This window comes from Phragmites australis, chromosome 1 (assembly GCF_958298935.1).
Source record: "Phragmites australis chromosome 1, lpPhrAust1.1, whole genome shotgun sequence".
NCBI classification, from domain to species: domain Eukaryota; kingdom Viridiplantae; phylum Streptophyta; class Magnoliopsida; order Poales; family Poaceae; genus Phragmites; species Phragmites australis.
This window is the reverse complement of record NC_084921.1, coordinates 44,397,808-44,420,761: the sequence shown is the minus strand read 5'-3', so window position 1 is coordinate 44,420,761 and position 22,954 is coordinate 44,397,808. Positions and strand designations below refer to the sequence as shown.

Sequence of the window (22,954 nt, the reverse complement as noted above, 5' to 3'; positions counted from 1 at the left end):
CCGAGGCGCCCCGTCTGCCGCCCTGTTGTGGCAGGCGTACAAGACCGAACGGGCACACCGGGCCGCTCTACGGCTGCCCGGTGGGCCCTCTCCACGGTGCCCGTTGCCAGCGCCATTATGACGACCGAAGACCGGGCGGGGGCGCATTTTCAACCCCCCGTCACTTCGCACAGAGGCCATGATGACTCCCTTTCCATTTATGGCGCCTTGGAACTCGTGCCCTCCCTTTCGAGGCACGCTACCGCCGGCGAGTATTTAAGGAGCCGACGGACACGGACAAAGAAGGTGAATCTGAGTGGATCCAGAGAAGAACAGAGGAACGCTCGAACTCTCAGACACTTGCTCAAAGACCGAAGAACATCTTCGTACAAGCATAGAAGCTGAGACCACCGAAGAACAAGGAGCCCGAGGCTCTAGGATAGACAGACATTCTTGTAACCAGCACATTCCTGAGAGACATTCTCAGGGCATTTATAACATCCACACAGGAGTAGGGTATTACGCTCAGTGTGGCCCGAACCTGTCTAAAAATCCCTCCAGTGCATTTACTGCATCTTGCATTAGATGATTCCACCCCACCTGCCATTGCATTTATATCCATTTATTTCTCCAGCAAATATATTCATAATCATCCCCCCGGCCGAATCTCAAAAAGGGGTCCCTCAGGATCCCTGCGATAGGAGTTAACCCTCCGACACAATCCCTCAGTGAAATCTATAGAAACTGACTACCATGCATGATCAGGCACCTGCAACGGTTGCAACAACCCAAGATAGACCATGCACTCGGGTTTTACTTGCTATCAGACACCACAAGAAGTGACCATGTCCTTCACAACTTGTTTCATGCCAGATCAAGAAAAGACGCCTTTGATCCACCGGTAGGACGACGAGATTTCTTTTTTTTCCTTTCCTACTGGAACTAGGGAGTTTTCCATCAATGGTTCGAAGCTTCGAACTCTATTCTAGGTTAGGACTGAAGTACCGATTTTTTCGGTGATGATTCCAAGCTTCCAAGCTTCACTAGCAGCGAAGGCAAGGCGCGTGATCAACCAGTGGTGGGCCCAACTGAGATTTTTAGGTGCGTCAAATTTGAGTGACAAACTAAACCAAAAGTACAAACACACCATATGCACATATCACATTCGAATTCCAATCGCGTAAATTACTCCCTGCATTTAAGAATGTAAGACATATTTTGTTTTGAAAAAAGTCAACAAACATATACTTTAATTGTTAATTTCTCTTATAATAAGTTATCAATTTCTATAAAATCAACATCATATTAAAAATACTTTTAAATAAAAATATATTGAAACAAAGTTTGTATACTAAACATGCATATAATTTGACTAATTGTCGGTCAAAACTTATGAAGTTTGACTTATTTGAAACATAATATGCCATACATTCTTAAACGGAGGGAGTAGAATATAAACACTAAATAAGCAGCATAGAAGAAGATTTAAGCCTTCTCATACGGAAAGTGAACAACTTTTGCCGCGCCCGGACGCCTCTGTTGCGCGCCAGCGCTGGAGTATCGTCGGTCGGCTAAGGCAAGGGGGGACCGAAGGCTAGGGATAAGAAAGAAATAAATAAATAAAGAAGAAGAAGGAGGAGGATGAAGATGAAGGGGATAAGGGAGAGGATAATAAGAAGAAGAAGGAAGAAGAAAGAGGAGGAAGGGGAGAAGGGAGAAAAGAAGAAGGAAGAGGAAGAAGAATAAAGGAAGAAGAGGGGGGGGTGAGTTTTAACGAACTCATAGTTGATCTGACTTCCTCGCTATAAATGTAACATCTAATTAGTCCTTAGATGCTTGTGGGTAGGTGGGATCGGTCGATTCCGTCGTCGGGTTAGTGTTTTGGTCGATTTGTTGCGTGCAACGACTTAAATTGGAAATTGAAGGTTTTTTTGGTGTTGAATTCGACCATATGGTTAACCTTAAAGTTGTAGACCGTGTCGATAGCTTTTCAAGGGCATTGGTCTTGTTATCTTTAGTTAAGCAGTTTAGGAGTAATTGACTAAACGATGATGTCATCCTTCAAAAGTTAGTTCGCGAGATGTGTTGTTATTCAGTCTTTGACCTCGTTAGAGGATGTTCTTGCTCGATGTCTGGCAAGATAAGTGGTAGATGTCTTTTGTAGACTTCGGTTATGTCATTGTCGGAGGGTGAACTCCACAAGCAGGGATCCGGAGGGACCTCCTTTGAGATTCGGCCCGGGGGGTGATTCTGAATCTACCTCGTACATGAAATAAATGGGAGTAAATGAGATGCGGGTGAGTTGGATGATCAGATGCAGGAGGAAATAAATGCTCTGGGGATTTTAGACAGGTTCGGGCCGCCTGGAGCGTAATACCCTACTCCTGTGTGTATGCTATAAATGCTCAGGGAATACCTCTCTGAGGATCTCTTGTGTTACAAGGATGTTTGTCTAAGTCTAGAGCTTCGTGCTTCTTGTTCTTCATCGGCTTGTCTTGGTCCTGAGGGACTTGACCTACAGTGAGCTCAATTGTTTTTATGGGCTTGATCGATCTAGAGTTGTTCGTCCTCCTTCTCCGGGGAGCCCGCCCCTCTTTTTATACCTCGTCGGGACGGGTAGCGTGCCCAGAAAGGATGACGCGAGTTCCAAGGCACCATAAATAGAAAGCAACCATCATGGGTTGCAGCTTGATGTTACGGGGAGGGTTGAAAACGCGCCCCCGTCCAGTCTTGTCGTCATCATCCTGCTTTTCGGCGGGTGCTGCGGGGAGGGCACATCGGGCAGCCACCGAGCACCCCGCGTGCCCACCCGGTCAGAGCGAGTCTGACACAGCAAAGCGGCAGGCGATATACCTCGAACCCTGCGACGTTATCCCGAGGCGTGCCGGATGACGCGCGATGGGACCCGCCGCATTAAATGACCCCACGCCTCCCTGCCAGGGAGTGGCAGGGGCTGACAGCAGGCGTGGGGGGAGTGGTTGGAAGTGACAGGTCACGCGCCCTCTTAAATGCAGCATCGGGCCTCTCACCAATTGACACCTCACCGCTGAGCCCCTGTGGGGACTACCGGTGAAGGACTTCTCAGGTCCTCGGGGAACTGTGAGTGCTCGGGGACTACTGTTCACAGCCCCGAGCACTCTCTCCCGGATATGCTCTTCCTTGGTCCTCGGGGAACTGCGAGTGCTTGGGGACTACTGTTCATAGCCCCGAGCACTCTCTCTCGGATATGCCCTTTCTTGGTCCTTAGGGAACTCGGGTGCTCGAGGACCAATGTTCATGGGCCCGAGCACCCTCTCCCGGAACTTGGCCTTCTTGGGTCTCGGGGAGATAATCCCCGAGGGAGGGCACCACGTGGCACTCTGCTGTCCTGGCCTCGGGACTCGGGGACCCCTGGTTCCCATGTCACCGACAGTCATATATGTGGGGTCATCGGGTATATGAAGTGTGTTTTTATTGTGTATTATTGCTGTGTTTGGTGCTAAATATGCACTTGTTCTGGTGGTGTCGCTTCGGGATGCAGCTAGTTCCCACCTTCGTCTTCGGTGAAGGCAAGTGAATATAGCAGATGGCTACATTTTGACTTATTATTTGGTTACCTCCATCCTTTTAATTGCAGTACGTATAACTAAACTAACAATCTGAATATGAGGATGTTGCCTTATTATTTAGCTTTCTGAAGTTTACTTGATTCTTGAGTTATAAAGTGCAGGAAGCGGGATATTTCGCTTGCAGGTGTTTATTATTATAGTATATAATTCTTGAATCATTATGCATATCTTTGAATTTATGTTGTTGGCTATGAATTAAGCATGTCATAAGCATGACATCTTGCATTGGAAGTTTTTTTGTCGTCTTTTGGCTGCGACTGTACCGGTACAATGTCGTACGTTGCTCGTGGAGGAGTTGGGCACACACACATATGTTGCTTGTAGAGGGGTAAGGGTTTGGAAGAGTATGGCATATGCATACATATACATTCATATGGATGTCCTTACTTTAATTGCATCAATGTCATTCATATGTTGCAAGGAAGTCTTTGATACTATTTTGGATGATACTACTATGGTGAAGTCATAGCTAATAGATGATACTACTATGGTGAAGTCATAGCTAGTAGATGATAGCATGTGAATGTTGTTGTATTGTCAGGCTTATTTATGTTTTTCCAGATAATGTTAACATGTTTAGCTTAATATCTTTATTAAAGATGAATATTTAATCAACTGTAGTTAAATAACTTGTTAAAGCAAATTCGCTTGCTGAAATTTTTAAATCTCACCCTTACTATCTTTCCAATGCTCATTGAGGTGATGACGAGCATGCAAGATGGGTAGCTGCACGTGATTTGCACAATCACCTCTATCTTTTGTTTAGACTTGTTATGTTGTTAGGACAACTCTTAGCACTTTTATGTATGTTTGACGCATCATGGCTGGGATGTATGATCAAGGCATGCACTTCGTTTGCTAGGATGTTATATGTCGCTAATGCAATGATCTATAAATTGTTCTCTCTCTATGTGTGCGATGATGCCAGTTATACCTCTAGTTTTAGAGGAGGTGTTATCGAATTTTTTTTAAGGTTCGATGACCTTATAGGTTGGTTTGGTAGCACTCCAGGCTTGTGGTCGTCCTGGGGTGTTACAACCTTCCCGTTCTGTGCTCTCTCACACACACGATCTCACACACAAATTGGAGGTGCGACCTTGTGGGCGCCGACATGCTCCGATGGCCAGCAATGAGGTCATGTTGCCCTCATCTTCTCCATGTCCCCATCTCCCCCCTCATAGGAGGTCATGCCATCGCAGGGGAGGAGATCTGGCCACTATCACTGGAGAGGAGTGTTACAGTCAATTTTGCTGTCTCCTCAGTCGTGCCTTGGTTGGATCCCGTTTTCCCTGGCGTCGTGAAGGTTGGATCCCACCTTCCCTAGCTCTGCCAAGGTTAGATCTGATCATCCCTCGCCACGCTATTGGGACTGGTCTAAGGATTGACCAAGATGCATACCATACATTGAGCCAATGTAGGATCAAAGATACCGAATAGAGGAGGGTGAATAGACAGATTCAAAACTAATTGCTAAGCGATCAAATAAAACTTGCAGAATTTTAAACTAAAGATCATTAGAGATACCACATGAAAGAGATAATAAATTTTATCCCGTGAAATCAATGATTTGCCGATCACCCATAATCCACATTGAGGTGAGTTCAAGTTCCTAACCGCTCCTCTATCAAGTATGCAATTCTCACCAAGAGAAGAGGCTCACAGGAGCAACTTGATCTTGAGCCGGATTAGAGGAACGAGCTACTCAATACCTTGATTCCACTAGAGTAGCACATTATGCTCTGGTGAGGCATGCTCAATACCTCTCACAATCACCATCGGGGCTCATTTACAAACTCCTTTGAAGGGCTCAATGATACAACCACATTAAAGAGTAATAAGTCGATGATGCTTGCTTGTAGGATCACTAGCGCCACAAAGCTCAAATGCTACAAAGCAATACACTAGATGCTCTCAGACTCTCAAAGATACAATCACTAAGCCAAGAGAGGGAGAGGAAGATGCCAAGAGATCAAGAGATCAGAATGGAAGTGCTAGAGAGCTTTCTTGGACCAGCAAGGGGACTATTTGTAGGCTACACCACGAAATGTAGCCATTACCTAAAGTTTGGTAGGTTCTGCGCTCCTGGCGGTCAGACTGCAACACAACTGGTGGTCAAACAGCCACTGGCCCAATGGCTACATTAGAGCAATCATTGCTCTGACTATGAACTTCTTTTGAACTAGCGATCAGACTGCCACTGGCCACGGTCAGACCGCGAGCCCTGAACAGAGTTCCCAAACTCTCTGTTCCCCTATCAGTCAAACCGACAAGGCCACAGTATGACCATGAGCCAGAACAGAGAGTCCAAACTCTTCATTCCCTATTGTAGTTAGACCGGCACAACCTTGGTTAGACTACGAGACAACATAACCTGGAACTCTACCCTTGTGTAGATGGCCGTCTGACCGTCGACCCTTGGTGGTCAGAACGTCAGGCACTCATAACACTCAAAGGAAGGTTTTTTTATTTCTCTCAAAGTGAGTTCCTCATTCCAGATGAAATGCGAGTTTAAGCAATTATGACATCTTTGATACCTAAAGTAAACAAGCATCAACCCCTCTTAATAATACATCACTTATCATATCAATTCGGTCATTTTTCTTCTCTAATCACCATTGACCGAGTCAAAATATTTATATATATGCATGCATTATTTCTGCATGTCAGAGTATTTATTTTCCATATGCTGGCCAAAACATCCACTCATGTGTGCATCACATGCATGCACCAAAGCATTTGCTCTTCACATGTCTGCATTACATATGCATCAAACTATCTACCCTTCGCTTGTATGTCAAAGCGTTTATTTTTCACGAGCTCGCGTTACATTTGCATCGAAGCATGTATTCTTCACATGAGCATCAAAGTATTTATCTTCTGTGTGTTTGCATGGCATAAATGAATCGAAGTACTTGTTTTTACCCATCTCAAGTACATGCAGATTTTTATGCTCTACTTGAGGGAGCATTTGTTCCTACCATCATGCAGGTTTTCCCCCTTCACATAAGATAGCTACCTATTGCATTATGAAATATTTACACTTCGCATACTCGTATTACATATGCGCCGAGCTATTTATTCTTGCTAGTCACCAAAGTTGCTATTTTTTGTGTGCTTGCATTACATATGTGTTGAAACACTTGCTCTTCTGATAAACCCTTCGTTTAAGGGAATCTATTTCATCACATGCATTTACTAACCATTTGCTTGAGGAACTTCAATCCTCATTTGCACATTTTTGCCCTTTGTATAATGTAATAAATCCTTATACGTCAAAATAATTACTCTTCTCATGCTTGTGTTACATCCATGCACTGAAGCACCTATTTTTTAACCTTCACGTATACATATGCATGTGCTACCCTCCTCATGAGGGAGTATTTCTAACTCCTATGCAGCTTCTTACCCTTCGCTTTACTAATCACGTGCAAGTCCCCAGCCTTCTCTTGAGGGAATTCATTCCTCGTACGCATGTACTTATCCTTTGCAAAAGGGAGTACTTACTCCGATGTGACGAAACATTCTGTAGTGTTCTGTATTCTTGCGGCGAAGAATACCTCCATGCATGCACTGAAGTACTTGCTCCTCACACGCATTCTGAAGCGTCTCAAATTTGCATACATACATTGCATCACTGCACCAAAGCATTTATGCCTCATACATCGCATTTACGTGCTAAAGTGTTTATTTTTTGTGCACTTGCATAAATGCATGCTTCGCACATATATACGCTTCACACGTGTGAATGCCATCATTACTCATTTGCAATTAAGCACATACTCTCTATATTTAGTCTTCGCATAATTGACAAAGTACTTAATGTATTTTCGCTTGCATTGTTTATATGCATTGAAGCACATGTTCTTTGCGTATGCAGGTGTCTTACCCTCCGCATGAGGGGGTATTTATTCCCCATATGCAGGTTATAATCTCTGCATGAGAAAGCCCTTATTGCTCATTTGCAGGAATTTATTATCTTCGTATGATGGGGCTTATCCCTCATATACCAAAGGTTTAATCCTTCGTTACCACATATATTCTTATGCTAAAGTATTTGCTCTTCGATCGCACCTTGCATGCTTCTATTTCGCACACGTACTAAAGACGGAGGCTAAGTGTGCATACCCCCACACTGAAGGCAGATCACGCCTTCAGATTACAGAAGGCGGGGGCTAAGTGTGCCTGCTCGCGCACCAAAGGCAGTTCATGCTTTCGGATTACAAAAGATGGGGGCTAAGAGTGCTTGCCCTCACTTTGAAGATCAATCAATTCTTTGGATCATAAACAAGTCAGGAGCTAAGAGTGCTAGCCCTGCACCGAAGTCAAAACGGACATTCGGAAAGAAAAAATTCGAGGTGTTGCTACCAGACATATGCAATGCACCTTCGCAGGAAAAAGTCAAGGTGTTGCTCATCCTCGCCAGAGGCAAGGCACCCCCGCAAAAAGAAAAAGTCAAAGTGTCGAGTACTTGCACCATGTATTGCACTACTTGAATAAATAAAAATAACTATTCTCCATATGCATGGAAGTCTTCTACTTTCTGCACACAGGCAATATATCAATGCATTGGAGTATTTATTCTTCATGTGCATACGCCGAAGCATACATCGGTTATTACGTGTTTTTTGTTTCCAAAAAAAATGTGAAGCACCTATTGTCCTACAGGACAAGAAGTCAAAGTGCCACTAGTCCTTAGGTAAAGGCAGCACATCAATCGACTTAAAAGGCAGGCAAGGGCCTGCCAAAGAGAATCGAGGTGCCGCTCGACTTCAAGTAAAAGTAGCACTCCACTCGGACCTTAGACTGTAAGTCTTAAAGACACGGCTCTTTGCACTTCGTGGAGCCAAAGGTCCCTTTGGACATGGTACATTGCCGACCAGCTTCATCGACAATGCCTACTCCTTCAGCTACATCGAAACCTTCGGTAATATCGATTCAAAGAGAGTCATCCTTGCCTTTGACTTCGGCTACGTTGACAAAGCTCTAGTCAGAGTCCTTGTCGACTTCAACTTCGGCATCGACTCAAAGAGAGTCATCCTCACCTTCGGCTTCGACTATATTAACAAAGCTCTAGTCAGAGTCTTCGTCACCTTCAACTTAGGCATCGACTCAAAGAGAGTTGTCCTCGCCTTCGGCTTCGACTACGTCGACAAAGCTCTAGTCAGAGTCTTCGTCGCCTTCGACTTTGGTATCAACTCAAAGAGAGTCGTCCTCGTCTCCGACTTTGGCTGTGTCAACAAAGCTCTAGTAAGAGTCTTCGTCGCCTTCGACTTCGGCATTGACTCAAAGAGAGTCATCCTCGCCTTTTACTTCAGCTACGTCGACAAAGCTCTAATCAGAGTCTTCATCGCCTTCAACTTTGGCATCAACTCAAAGAGAGTCGTCCTTACCTTCGGCTTCGGCTACGTTGACAAAGCTCTAGTCAGAGTTTTCTTTGCCTTCGCCTTTGACATCGACCCAAGAGGAGGACATGGACTCCGAAGGAGTCATTCTCAGTCGTCCTCACCTTCGGCTTCGACTAAGTTGATGAGACTCCAGATGGAGTCCTTAATGTCTTTGATTTCATCGACTTTGGTTACGTAAACACAGGGGCTTCAAGCGCGATGACTTCGCCTTCGTCGACTATGGCTTTGACGTCGATAGAGGGGCTTCGACTATGATGAATTCACCTTCGCCAACTTTGGCATCGATAGAAGGGCTTTGGTCGTGATGATTTCGCCTTTGTTGACTCCAACCATGTCGACCAGAGGGGCTTCAGTCGTAACACCTTTGTCTTTGTTGAATTTGATGACAACAGAGGGGCTTCACTTGTGTGACTTCGAGTTCGTAGACTTTGACTACATCATCCATATGGACTTTGGCCACAATGACCTACCCTTCGTCTACCTCTACCACTTGCAAGTAGACGCCGACCACTGCTTCGTCATCGATGACTTTGCCCACGCTAATTTCAACTACGACAATCATGTGGCATCCTTCACCACTCATAAACACCAGTCAAGAGGGGCTACAGAGGGCACTCGGGTTAACATCCCGTCCTAGGTCCCAAGAGTTTGGTTGGTGCATGTGAGCGGAGACGCGAGGACGTCATTAACTTCTACAAGCCATGGAAGTAGCCTTCAACCTCTGCTACGCCGACTTCATTGAATCGTCGCCTATCGAAGCCTCGGCAACAGGCTTTGCCGAAACCCCCTTTGTCGAGCAGGACGAAGATGTACCGACGACTTTGGCTATGGAGGAAGAAGCGGGCTATGGAGGAAGAAGCACTTTCGCCAAGCACCAAAGTCCTCAGCCTTCACCGATCAAGACGAAGCGTAGTTATAAGAGTGTATCTAGCTCTAGCAATCATGTAAAGAAAAGCCAACGCGATGTACGTGCTCTTTTTCTCCATCTCTTTTTTCCCACTAGGTTTTTGGCATGGAGTTTTTAGCGAGGCGTACATATCAAATATAAGTTTGTGCCTTTTCCTAGTTGTAGCTGCTCGCCCTGCTATCCCACCAGAGCTTATAGCTAAGAACTATTAGATGGAAGGCCCCAGCCTACAAAGAAGCACATGTAACAAAACAACTCATGTAAAGGCTCAGGGGTCTCCTTGTAATATTTGTACCCAACCAAAGATTGAAGAGGTATATTTACCTCTCCTCACCCACATATATAAAGGACCCAAGAGGTCAAGGGCAGAAGAGATTGATTCCTCTCATCTATACTCTTCTCTCTTTGCCTAGAATGAACCTCTTTAGTTACTGTTGATGACAATTGTCCCAACACTTAAGATCAAAATGCATCAACGATAACTTGTCTTCACCCTGGTGCTCAGCGGGATCCTCGAACTCCTGGTCCTAAAAACCTGCAAACTCCTCCAGGACGACGGCCTCTAAGCGCAAAAGACAACCAGGCAACAAACACCAAAAGCCAAGAATAAGCCAAAAGCACATGAAACAACTCAATTTATTATTTTTATAATTTTTGGTGAATTATTGGCAAAGGAAACAATTAGATCAAAGTTGCAATGGTGAATATATGGCTTAGAAGGGTGAAAGGATGGCGTAGAAATTTTCCTAGAATTTTATGGAGGCTTCTAGATTTTTTTTGGGATTTTTCTGGATTTTTAGCAAATATTTAGAGTTAAAAGTAATCATTCTAAATTAAAGAAACACAAAAAAGAATTAAAACAGATTATTCAGATTTATTTACTAAAAAATACTGATTTATTAATACATCCTAATTAGTTATAAATTTTTCATAATTAAAAACATTAAAGAAAGCTTATTTGAACATTAAAACAATTATTCTAGATTTTCTAAATTATTATTCATGATTTTTTCACTAAAAGATATTAAACATCTAAACCGAATTAAAAATATTTTAATTAAATTTATGTTACCAAGAAAATCTTTTAAAACCTTTTTGTAATTTATCAATAAATTTTCCAACATTTTCCATAAAGAAAAACCTTTTTTTGGATTTTTAAGAATTATTTTTGGAGGCTCGTTGGAGAAAGGTGGAGATGGCGTTGTACAGCTCGGGGATCGACGGTGAGCAACGGAAAAGCTCCCTAGGAGGACAGCAAGTCCATTTGAAGCACATGTCGGTGTGGCGATGGTGGCGGATGTTGGTGGCGGCCGAAGCTCAGCGAGAGTGCTCTCAAGCGGTGCTGGCACCGCGAGGAGTAGGGGAAACAAAAGCGGAGGGGCTTGTGGTGCTCGGGAGGGGGTTTTATAGCTCGATTGCGTTGATTTGAAGTCATCTAGGGTTCAACGACAGACAACAAATCTGCGGTGACTTTCCTTGCATCGAGCTTCAATTCCGAGTGTGATTGCCCCTCCTTTCCTTCTTCTCGAGTGAGACTTCCATCTATGCGAGCGTGGGGTGATTTGCTTTCTTCTTCGAGCGCAGGATTGGTGTGGCTTCAAATCAGAGACAGAGGGAAGGAAGCGTGAGGTAGGGGGTGATGCTGACGGGTGGGATTGGCGTGCAAGCGAGAGAGGGAGGGAGCGGCTGGGCTCGAGAACGAGCGTGGACCGGTGTGCCTCAGAGGGGAAATAGGTCGAGGTGGCTCGACATGCGGAGTGCGCGCCACGCGGGAGGAGAGGGAGGGAGGGAGTGGGCCGGGGCATGGCTCGGGTTGGGAATCAGAGCAGGGTTGGGCCAGAGGGAGGCAAGAAGGGATGGGCCGGCGACGCATCTGGGCTAGAGAGGGAGAGGGAGAAGGGGAGCCTAGGGGTTTTTCTTTTTCTTTTCTATTTTTTTCCTTTTCTCATTTCTTTCTTAAACAATTTCTTTGAACATATTTATTTATTTGCTTTATTTATGAAAAAGAGCATTAGGAACATTTCCCTTGAGAAATTTTTATATGGCAAAATTGGGCTGTTACACACGCCACGGTCAGATCCTACTGTCCCCAATGCGGCCACAATCACGATTTGCTTAAAAAAGGTGATTTTTGTAGAAAGATTTTTATTTTTTAGTGCAAAGGTTTTATGTTTGAGCATAAAGTTTTGGATTTGTGAATATAAGGTTTTTTTTAATAGGAAGTTTTTGAACAATGAGGTCAACATTCTCGATGTGTGAGTACTTCCTCCAGTCATAAATACTTGTTATTTTGAAAAAGGTTCGATCAACTTTTAAATCTTTACAAACCATATATTTAAAATATTTAGTATGGAAATCTTAAAATTATATGTGTAAATTTATCTTAAAAAATACTTTCATAATATCATAAATTTTATAAATATATTTAATAAAAATATAGACAAAACTATGTACTGGAGTATAAAGTTTTGTAGTACAAAGTTTTCTTTAACTGTGAGTTCAAAGTTCTCGATCTGTGAGCATAAAGTTGTTAGGACAATTAAAAAAAACCACTACTTATATTTTTATTGCAAGTTTGCTATTAAAAAATTATAAAAATACCATTAAAATTATCATTCAAGTGATATATTTACAAGAAATAAAAAACCATGGAGTTGTTTACAAATGCCTCAAAGTTTTTTTAGTAGAAAGTTTTAAATTTACGAGCATAAAGTTTCTGATTTTTTAGTATAAAATTTTGGACTGAAGAAACAAAAGATGGGGGAAGGAGAGAGGATGACGCTAGGAAGCTCTTTTTGTCGTGAACGTGTTCGCTCGTTTCGGTCCTAAGGCCATCTCCAACAGGATCTGCAAATCTGAAAATTCTAGTGCTACAGTACTTTGCGGTGTACCGTAGCACTGGAAATTCGTCTGTAATAGTATTTTGAGAATGAAAATTTGAGGTAGCTATTGGAGATGGTCCTTTGTTTGTCAGGATCCGTTATCCTACGATAGGAAGCTGGATTAGTGCACTGCTAATCTCTTTGGGCGCTCGAGCGCTGCTAACCAATAGCAACGCTCGCTCGTCGAGGAATCGCCCGTAAAACCATAAATTAGTGTCTTGTCTGAAAGTGTTAGCTCGTTTCCTAAGCTTTGTTTGCCGGGATGGGTTATCCTGCAGTAGGAAGTTGGATTAAATGCGCTGCTAATCCCTTCGGGCGCTCGAGCACTGCTAACCGGTAGCAACGCTCGCTCATCAAAGAGTCGCCCGTAAAACCATAAATCAGTTTTGCCAATACACGTTATGGGTCCTATGAAAAGCTCATTCTCACATGTCTCTACACAAACTTAAAAAAGACCAACATTAATATAAGGAACATTTTGTTAGATACTATCATAAAAATCGTAAAATATTATCAATGTGAGGATGGAATATAGATCCTCATTTCCAATAGTATTTTCTAATATAGACGCTTTTACAATGATATTCACCTAATTTTATCTTAATATAACTAAAAAATGTCTCATTCATATATTTTATTCTAACAGAATAACAACTTAAAACAATATTAGATAAAGCTTGCATAAAAGTGTGTTTTGGTGAAAGTTCAACAAAATTTTATCAGAACGATCACTTCAAGAACAAGAGAGCAATTTGCCAAATTGGCTACAAGCCTGCAAGGAAATTAGTAACAATTTGAGAAAATTGGCGCGAGCATGTCAACACAAAGAGTGATGTAACAAGCTTCCAAATTATAGAACTTCAGATCTGGAAATACCTCTTCGACAGATGAAAAGGTACAGGCTACAGGCCCAGAAGATAGGCAAATACCTCTTCGACATATCTACCTCTATTCTCCATCGGGGGGGGGGGGGGGGGGGAGTACGCGAGATCATTAAAACTTGGATCACCTCCTTCCAAAGCATTGGCATAGAAATCTAGCCTATCTCTGCTATCTGAAAAGCAGAATACAATGCACAGTATGCATTACCAAATGTTGATTTTGGCGAGACCAAGCTATCTGAATCCTGTCGGCTGTAACGTATTCGAAATCTCATCCATCTGTTGCCGATCGTGACCTTGCTGTCTCTTCAGATCTGTCAGATCAGAACATAATCTTACAAAGGCCCAATGTCACGTTTAATTAGACAATCTCTACAAATTAAGAGCCCTTGATTCAATAATCTATGATGTACTCATTAAGTTTGTTATCCCGCAGGAAACAAATATTTCTGGTAACCCTGTTGGACTCAGATTTATGCTGAAAAACACAATTCTTAGTCCAAACCCAGCATTTCTTGGTTCTCCATTTGTATCCAAACACTCTGTTATTCCTTAGCTGATTTTGTACAAATGTTGCAACAACATGATGTTGACAATAGATCATGATCTGCAGAGAAGTTCTGCATCTTCAAAGACAAGAATAAAGATACTCCGTTTTGTGCTGTCTCGGCAAGGGAGAATCCAACATCATGTTGTGAGACCATGAATACACATGTGAGGAACAGATCAAAATTTCACAAGGCACTCTTTGTGGTCCATGGAAGGCCAAGCCACGCATGCAGCAATAATGACTCTCAGCTAAAAAAGGAAAGAGCTAAAGATTGATGCTCCTTGCTTAACTGAACAAACCATTCAGAAATCCGACTTGCTTGCAGAACAAAGGGACCTGATAATGGTCTACTTTGTGTACCAACAATTTTGTCAAATGGCAATGGAAGGAGGCTAAGCAATGCACCAATACCAGAAAACTGAACAGTTACACTCCTTGATTTTGTAAAACTTGTCCCTATTAACAATGACAATTTGTTCCTCAGCTCACTAACTGCTCTCTGCTCATAACCAACATCATCAATGAAGAACCTATAAAAGGGGAAATAAGAAATTGTCAAAATATTATCAACACAAATCCAGCAGATCATACGCACTAGGAACAAATTTACAAATACAAGTCAGGACAAAAGATATGTTTGGACTTGCATGAAAATACATAAAAAAATTATAGCCTCATATCAGAACTGTATGTGTGTGCTTGATCCTTGGAGAGGAGAAAACAAAAGAGATGATCTCCCCAAGGTCCCAACTTATAAAACGTACAGCCATGCCAGAGACTTGTTCATTTTCGGGCTAGCTTGGATAAAAACTGGAGGTTTAGCAGAGGAAATTCCCAAGGTTACCACTGCCATAGACATCTAGACATTTTTTTGTTATCTATGACAATCAGTATCAGAACAAGCCATACAAGTAGAAATACCAATGTGAAAATTTAATGTGACAGTGTGAACCAATTTTAACCAGTGAGGAGGAGGTTCTCAAAGAATACCTCATACCACGGCTACCCTATATTATAATCTTTACATCAGCCTGTACAGTAGAATAACTGGAACAGTGAGCCAACCAGCTGTCATGTAAAGCTGCATGTACAAGATCATGGCTCAAAAGCTGTTAGCAGTTTCCATTACAGTATTTGATTGGTGATTACCCTAATATAATTTCCCCTTATCAGAAAAACACCACTTTAACAAATCAGGGACATCAGATTCAGATCCATACAAAAACATCATCCAGGTATGTACACCACAGGATGCCATACAACACATGCACTTCGAGAATTCTAATGATGGAAGAGTTTCTGGTCACCCATCACAGAAAAAACAAAAGAAACACGAACGGAATAATTCAATACAAGACAGTATGTAGAATGTTAAAAGCAATGCACCTGATAATGTAATTTCAGAAGGATAAGGTGTAATGGGACAAACCTTCCGAGCTGGCTAACAAGCACTAACAGAGCAGCTGAATACTCATCACACGTGCATGATTCCAAAATTTCCAGAAGGCGGACAACAACATTGTTGTATGTCCACTCACAGTTCTAAAAATGAAGACAAAATAATCAGTCCATACCAGAACGGATTATGTAAAAGGAACCAAAAATACCAGAACAAAACAATAGGAATTGATTTCTGTTAAACAATGTTCCACAAAAGGAAAAAAACCGCACTGCTTGAATCAGCAATACTCAATTGTCAAATTATTCTTGATTCTGCATTGACAAGGGAACATATGCATGGATGATGGTAATGTTTAAACATGCAAAAATTCCAAATAGTTCAAATTAAAACTAATGGCTTACGTGAACATATCCCCGAAAATGCTATCTAGTACATCAAAATATGTTGCCCGTTGGTCAACATTGTATGCATGTTTTGGTACTTCGAACAAAAAAACATATCATGGAGAACTGAAATCAAGTAAAGATCACACAATGCTCATACCATATAGATCCCAAAGAGCTCAAGCAAAGAAATTAGTTCGGTAAAGTAGCACAAGTCAATCCCTGCAGGATAGTTATGAGTATCCTCAGCAAGTTTTCCTTGCTTGAAAATATTGCAAGGTTCACCACAGTTGATCTCCAGTCCACTACTTGATCCCAAATGAGAACTGCACCTTGCAATAGTTTCTTTTGAGTTGTCATGATTGTTCCACAGCCGAGAACACAAATCCAGCTCATCCAGTAGAGAAGAGATAAAACCATCTATAGAAACCGTATCCACATTAAACAGGCAATGTGCACAGGACAGAAATGTTGTTGGCCTATTTCTCTGAATATATGATGACACAAGGCACAGAGAAGTGTCTTTGCTCTCAAGAAGCAGGACAACCAAACATATAGCTGTCATGACAAAGTTGCAACTCTTTGGAAGGAGGAACTTATCACCACACAAAGAACCAAAGACATGGAGAGCTAACAGAGTCCAAGAAAGATTACTTTTACCCATCTGAAGAACTTTGTACGAAACCTCTAAAGCAACATCCACTCTCTCCACTTCAATACATAGGGAAGCCAACAGAATGCAAGCAGAGACAAATTGATCTATTGTCGCAGGTTTAGTGGATAACTGTAGACCAGATTCATCATCTAGATTATGATACTTGCTTGCATCAGAAACCTTCTGTCCCTTTTTTTCGCACACCACAACTTCTTTATTCACGAGAAAATCCACAATTAATGAGACAAGAACATCCAGCTGATCCCTTTTCAGAAAGATCCACCTTGCTTCCATACAAGATTTCACTGCAAGGAAGATAATATATTGAAATTATAATTCAAATGCTACAGTATGGTAATAACTGCATACTCTTAATAACATGGTCAAAGCATTCAATAAGTTAGTAGCAATATGAATTTCGTACACAACAGCACATCATGTAGTTCTTATAATAAAAAGGCAAAGGTAAAATGCTGTAACTATATGACACGGAAGAAACCTTAGTAGTCAAACAGCAGCAACATCTTAGCAGGCATTGAAATGTTCACTGTTCAGACAGTTTTAGTATTACCCAATATTAATTAGGAAAGAATAATGGTAATAGCAAAAAGAAGAAATTAAAAAACAAGTTTTGGACAGAGTCATAAGTGTAAATATGAGCTAAAAGGACAAGAACTAAGCAATTACATACAAAAATGTTTCAGAAATCATACCACTCAAGGAAAAGGCTGAGGCGTCAAAATTTCCACCCGCAAAAGGTTCTGCATCGAATCTAATATCCGACAACAAAAGGGAAAATATGAGGGAAACCTTCTCTCTGCAAAAGAAGGCAGTTCATTAAGTTTTAGTGATAGAACGCAGGTGATAGCAATGGCAAAATTTGCTTGTGCCTCCTAAATTGGATATAAAATAAGGGTGAAAGGTACACAAGCAAACTTACTCTGTAGGTAGCGACGGTTCAGTTGATACTCTTTCAAGTAACAAACCATCAATCGAAGCTTCTTTAGAAAGCTTTCCAGCTTCAGAAATCAGTGTCTCCCAATATCGAAATAAGTTTACCATTTTGCTTATTTTCATTCTCATAAATCCAACTAAGTGCATTGGAGTTTTTTGGGACAAACAATGATGCCCAATCATACTATTTGAGTCCAACTTGACTGGCTTGGGCACTTTTGTTTTACTTTTCCCAGCAATAGCTTGCAGTCCAGGATCTGATGATTTGTCACAAATCTGATGGGAACTGTTTTTGTTAAGCGCCTCCTGGCACAAATGCCGTGAATACAAAATGGAATTTGGATGACCATTGTAATTACTTTCTGACAACACTGGTCTACTGGTATTGTCTGACTTCTTGGCAGAAGATGCTACAGAATTCCGGGCCTCGTCCTCATGTAAAAGGCTGCCCAAAGAAGCATTGGCTGGCACGCCTGCTGCACTGGATTTTTCATTTGCATAAAGCTGTTTAACACTGTCACTACACTCAATTCTATTAGAGGATGGATCAAGCTGGATCAACCTCGTCTTGAAATCAATGGCAACAGATCCTGAGGCAGGACAATTGTTGAAGGTTTTATCACCCAAATTGCGAGGTTCTTCATATGTAGGCACATTAGTTCTGCGGGGTCGAATAATGGGCAGGTCTGGTGAAAGAGGCCTCTCCATTGTCTTCCTGTACTTTTCCTCATCCGCATAATTGTCCAAATTGAGCAACTTCAAGCAGTTTCCACGGATCATTTCCTCAAAGGAGAGCAACAAGGCAAACTTGCTACCTACACAAGCATTTCCTCCACAAGGAGAAGGCATTTTAGCAGGGCAACTGAAGGGAAGAGCTTTATCAGCGACAGCAAGATATTTCCTCCTATGATTTTCCATGTCACCTTCAGTCACACACGGCATGATGTCATTTTCTTGCTGCAGACCTGAACGATCATCCTTAAATGCTAAAATGTCATTCAAAGTGGTAGCATGCACTTTCGATTTCAAATGCAGCAAATCATGCTTAGAGGTAAGACAAGCAGTGGATTCTAGAAGCTTTTTGGTCCTTTTTCTTTTCCTCTCACCACCGAGAGCTTTAACTGTAATTTCTGTACCAGCAGACAAGGACAAATTCAATGCTTCCCGAGACAGTGCTCTATCATCTTGCCTTGTTGTATCATTACTATCTTTAGTGGGCAGCTCGGGAACAACTGAATTCTGGTTTTTTCTGATATCTGTTGATGAGGATACAAACAGGCTATCCTTACCCTGTGAGCCCATGAACTTTTCATCAGATTTGGATGTGCGACATGAAGATCTGTGGTGACTTTTAGACTTTGTTCTGAGAGAACTACCAAGAGGAAGCCCTAGTTCAGAACTAGTACCTGAGATTGGTCTTGTGCAGCTTTCTCTGGGCAACTGATACGAAGTGTATCCTCTTGGGATACAAGAGCCAAATGGTACCATCCCAGACTGCAACCCAAAATATGGGGCAGTAACTGGATCATTAGGAAGGAGATTCTGTTCAAAGCCATGCATCTCCGGATGTTGCTTCAACTGCAAATACAACAACATCCATAATCACATCATATAAATAGGAGAAAAAACAGGTCTAGATAAACTTTAAAAGCGTATGCAACATAATGACAGCCAGATAAAAGCATATTGATCATAACATATAATTTGTGAATTATAACTGCTTATTGATAACTGCTCCGCTGTAATGATCCATTTTAGAGAAAAATGTATTTTAACATTACATGGTTTCTATATAATTTGCACAATCAACATTAAATATATATCAGTTTGAGACAAGACACCGCATTCGCAAAATAGCATAAAGATGCAAAAATGTATTTGGAGTGTGAAAGACTTCCCCCCTGATACAGCAACCATAACATTAAAAGAAAACCTCTGTTTCACAATATTTGTCCATTTTCTTGAGAATCATCACTCACAATGTTTGTCTTTTGAGCAAATAAGGAGTGTGGCTACTCACTACTGCAGTATTTCCACTCTAATGACATACATCATGTTAAATAGTTCTATTTGCCAAGCTGGTGTCACAATGTTCTTGCGCATTGTGGACTTGGTGTTTGGAGACATATCATGGAGTAGAGGGAGTACTTAACTTAAAACATACATCTTTATCTAAGATCCCCTACTTTTCTAGTGCTATTTTTTTTCTAGAGTAGTAATCAGAAGAAGAAAAAAACTCTAAAAACAAATGATGATAATTACCAGGCTATCTTACATATTGGGGGAAATGGACAGCTTCCTCATTTTTTTGACAAAGGTTTCAAGAACAGTAAGCCATCAGCATGTGAAGACTGTGAAACAACATTTACCAAGTATAACTGCAAGAAACTATGGTAATGACTGCATCCTCCTGTCTACAAATTATGAAATTAATACATCTAAGTTGCTCTGAGTTTTCTGAACTTTAAGCGTTAACATGCATTGAAGTGTCAAAACCTGCGACACCTCATGATACCAAATAGGAGTTAAAAATACTTTATAAAATAAATCTTTTTTGTATTTCTCTAACAGGTTTTATGGAATTTGATGAACAAAAATAAAACTTGTAGACCGTGCCATGTCCGAAATGGCATAAACCTGTGATTAGAGGGAGTAACATGTACTCGCAGTACATGCAAATCCACAAACAATCAATACAGTCCATGATGAGATTCCAAATTACATAGCGGATGAAGAAAATTCATCGTTTCTATCAGTATGTCAGAATTATTATTGGTTATTACCAGGATATGTTTAATAGGTAGCAGGTGATGATAGTACTAATAATTAGCATCAAGGATACAGACCTCTGTTAAGACATGAATACCTTCAATACCACCAGCAAGATGGTCATCGAGCATGTTAAATCGGCTCAGTAGCTGCATCCAGTCTTGTTTTAAGCGCTGAAGCTCTCTTCTTATCAAAGTGTTTTTTGCTTTATCTAGCTTCGACACATTTTTCACATGCTTTAGTTGCCCTTTCTTCAGCTTAAGCTTCTCTTTAAGAAGCTTTACATTTGCACTTTCAGAAGCTCTATCAACATGTTGCCTCCCATATTTGCCGGAAGAAATTACATCTCTTACGGCGCGAAGTTCATTTGACTTCCTCTGCAAAAAAATTCTCTCCTCTTCAAACTTTTGAAGTAGATGGTCTGCTCGTTTTTTCTCCTCTATTGCATTCTTTCTCTCAACTTTAATGCTAGTTCGTAAATCCTCATTAAGTTTCTTCTGCTCCACTAACTTTGCAAACAAATTGTCAGCACGGCTCTTCTCTTCCATTACTTTTTTCCTCTCAACTTCAATTAGCGTTTTGTTCTTTTCATCCAAAGATTTCTCTGAATCAGCACGTTTCTTTTCTCTGGGTACCTTCTGCTTCTCAGCTTCAACCCTTTTAAGCGCCACCTCTGTTTTCTGAAGCTGAGCAGCCAACTGTGCTTTGGCTTCATTTGTTTCACTCCTCAATCTTTCACACGATAATCGCCAATCATTGGCTATTTTCCTTTCCGTATCAGCAACCTTTCTGTACTCTTCAGACTTCTGTGTCTCCGACTTCAATATCTTTTGCATTTCTAGAGCCTTGTTCTTTTCTTCTTCAACTTTTTTCTTCTCATAAGTAATCTTCTTCCTTTCTTCTCCTACAACCTGTTTAAGATTTATATTTTCTTCCTCCAATTTGGAGATGCGTAAAAGTTCATTATCATTTTTGCAGATAGTTTGTGTTTGCTGCAGAGTTGAGTTCTGTGCCTTCAATTCAATTATCTCCTTCTCTAGTAGATCTCTGGCATCAGACTCAGTTTCCCTAGCTGATTCTGCTGAATCACCTCGGAGACGTTCCTCCTTGCACACTGTTCATCACAGAAAAGCAGATATAATAAAACATTAGAGCACAATACACATAAGAAATGGTTTGAAGATGCATGATACACATAACCGTTCATCAAGAATTAAATATGCTTCAAGTGGGTGACATCATGCCAAGTGTTTTAAAGAGTAATATGGTCGAGGATAATCCATGAAGGAAAATTGATGTTAACGAATATAAGAAGCATTAAAGAGAAATCAGACATGAGGTTAACTAATAAGAAGCATTGAAGAGAAATCAGACACGAGGTTAACGAATGAGAAGCATTGAAGAGAAATCAGACATACTTTGAAAGACTCATCTTCTCTGTGATAGGCACCTTCTGTTAAATTCCTGCTAGCATGCTACTAACATGCTATGAAATTAGAATTTAGAACATTAGATTCTTCATAGCAGTAGTTTTGTAAGAAAAAAAATTTGCCTTTGTGTGTAATCCCGGACCTACGTCTGAACTATGTTACGGCCATTTGTGTGTAATCCTGGACCTACGTCTGAACCATGTTACGGCCGGATTATTTGCCTTTCTGCATACAACACATCAATGTTGCTCCAAAATTACTGGAAGATAATGCGTACCAACTAAACATGCACATTATTTTTGCATACTCCAGGTGATTCTATTTCTAACTAGAATCAAAATGCAGAAGTGGAAAACAACGAAAGCCACACACTACTTAAAAAAACCTGGAAACGCTCTAGGGGTGGACTAGGGGTACCTTTGCTGAGCTCAGAGTTCTCCTTCTGCAGCTTCTCGTTCTCGCTCTGCAGGAGCTTCACCGCCTCCCGCAGCGCCGTCCGGCTCGTCTCCAACTTCTGATACTTCTTCCATAGCTGCGGAACCCCCCAAAATAAAACAAAAAATCACATCAGGAACCAAACAAACGCGCGCTAGAACTAAACAGGATGCGGCGCGAGGGTTCGAACAGAAAGGCGCTGGTTACCTTCGCGCAGCACGGGTTGGGGCCGCCTACGCCGGTGGCGACGGTAACGGCGGAGGAGGGGGCGGGTTGAGGATCCCGAGAGGAGTCGGGCTCCAACGGTTCCGCCGCCATGGCCCGGCGGCGAGATTCCGGAGGAGAGGAGGGTTTAGTTTAGGGTTTGAGCGGTGCGGTACGCCTGGCTGCGGAGGCGGTGGACCCCGAAGGTCCAGCCAGCCGTTGGGCCGACGCCAGGCTGGTTCCAGAAGCGAGTGCGTGGGCCGACGCCGAGCCCACGTCGAGGCCAAATTTGATGCGTCTAAAACCAGAAGCAAAAAAAAATGAAAAAAAAGACGCCGTTGCCGGGGATCGAACCCGGGTCACCCGCGTGACAGGCGGGAATACTTACCACTATACTACAACGACAGTACTGTCTATTGAATGTAATAAACTCATAAACCTTTGTATACTGAATTACTCCCGGTGGCCTTCCGAATTCACCATCTGCCACCGTCAGGGTGGACTCACGAT

The 22,954-nt window shown here is 41.9% G+C and overlaps 1 protein-coding gene and 1 non-coding gene across 4 annotated transcripts; both read right to left on the bottom strand.

Moving 5' to 3' along the window:
* Positions 1–13,574: 13,574 nt before the first annotated feature.
* Positions 13,575–22,712, bottom strand: LOC133921610 (uncharacterized). 3 transcript variants are annotated; one of them, XM_062366557.1, is made up of 8 exons: positions 22,448–22,712; positions 22,223–22,337; positions 20,453–21,489; positions 17,593–19,184; positions 17,366–17,469; positions 16,158–16,957; positions 15,642–15,754; positions 13,575–14,742 (listed from the first exon to the last, which is right to left on the bottom strand). In XM_062366557.1, the coding sequence occupies exons 1-8, from the start codon at positions 22,556–22,558 to the stop codon at positions 14,457–14,459; spliced, it is 4,158 nt and encodes a 1,385-aa protein (XP_062222541.1). In that variant the 5' UTR covers positions 22,559–22,712; the 3' UTR covers positions 13,575–14,456. The 3 variants fall into 3 exon arrangements, with proteins under 3 accessions (XP_062222541.1, XP_062222551.1, XP_062222559.1); XM_062366567.1 differs by lacking the exon at positions 22,448–22,712 and adding an exon at positions 21,794–21,861; XM_062366575.1 differs by having other exon boundaries at positions 14,579–14,742; positions 15,599–15,754.
* Positions 22,713–22,777: 65 nt separating this feature from the next.
* TRNAD-GUC (transfer RNA aspartic acid (anticodon GUC)) lies at positions 22,778–22,849 on the bottom strand. The gene has a single exon. It is a non-coding gene; the product is annotated as a tRNA-Asp (tRNA).
* Between the last annotated feature and the right edge of the window lie 105 nt (positions 22,850–22,954).

Bases quoted from the DNA above. Each gene is read 5' to 3' on its own strand.
- LOC133921610 (XM_062366557.1), bottom strand. From the start codon at position 22,558: ATGGCGGCGGAACCGTTGGAGCCCGACTCCTCTCGGGATCCTCAACCC. The intron at 21,490-22,222 runs GTACCCCTAGTC...TGTGATGAACAG, and splicing joins GAACTCTGAGCTCAGCAAAG to TGTGCAAGGAGGAACGTCTC. The intron at 15,755-16,157 runs GTATGAGCATTG...CTTCATTTTTAG, and splicing joins AGCTCTTTGGGATCTATATG to AACTGTGAGTGGACATACAA.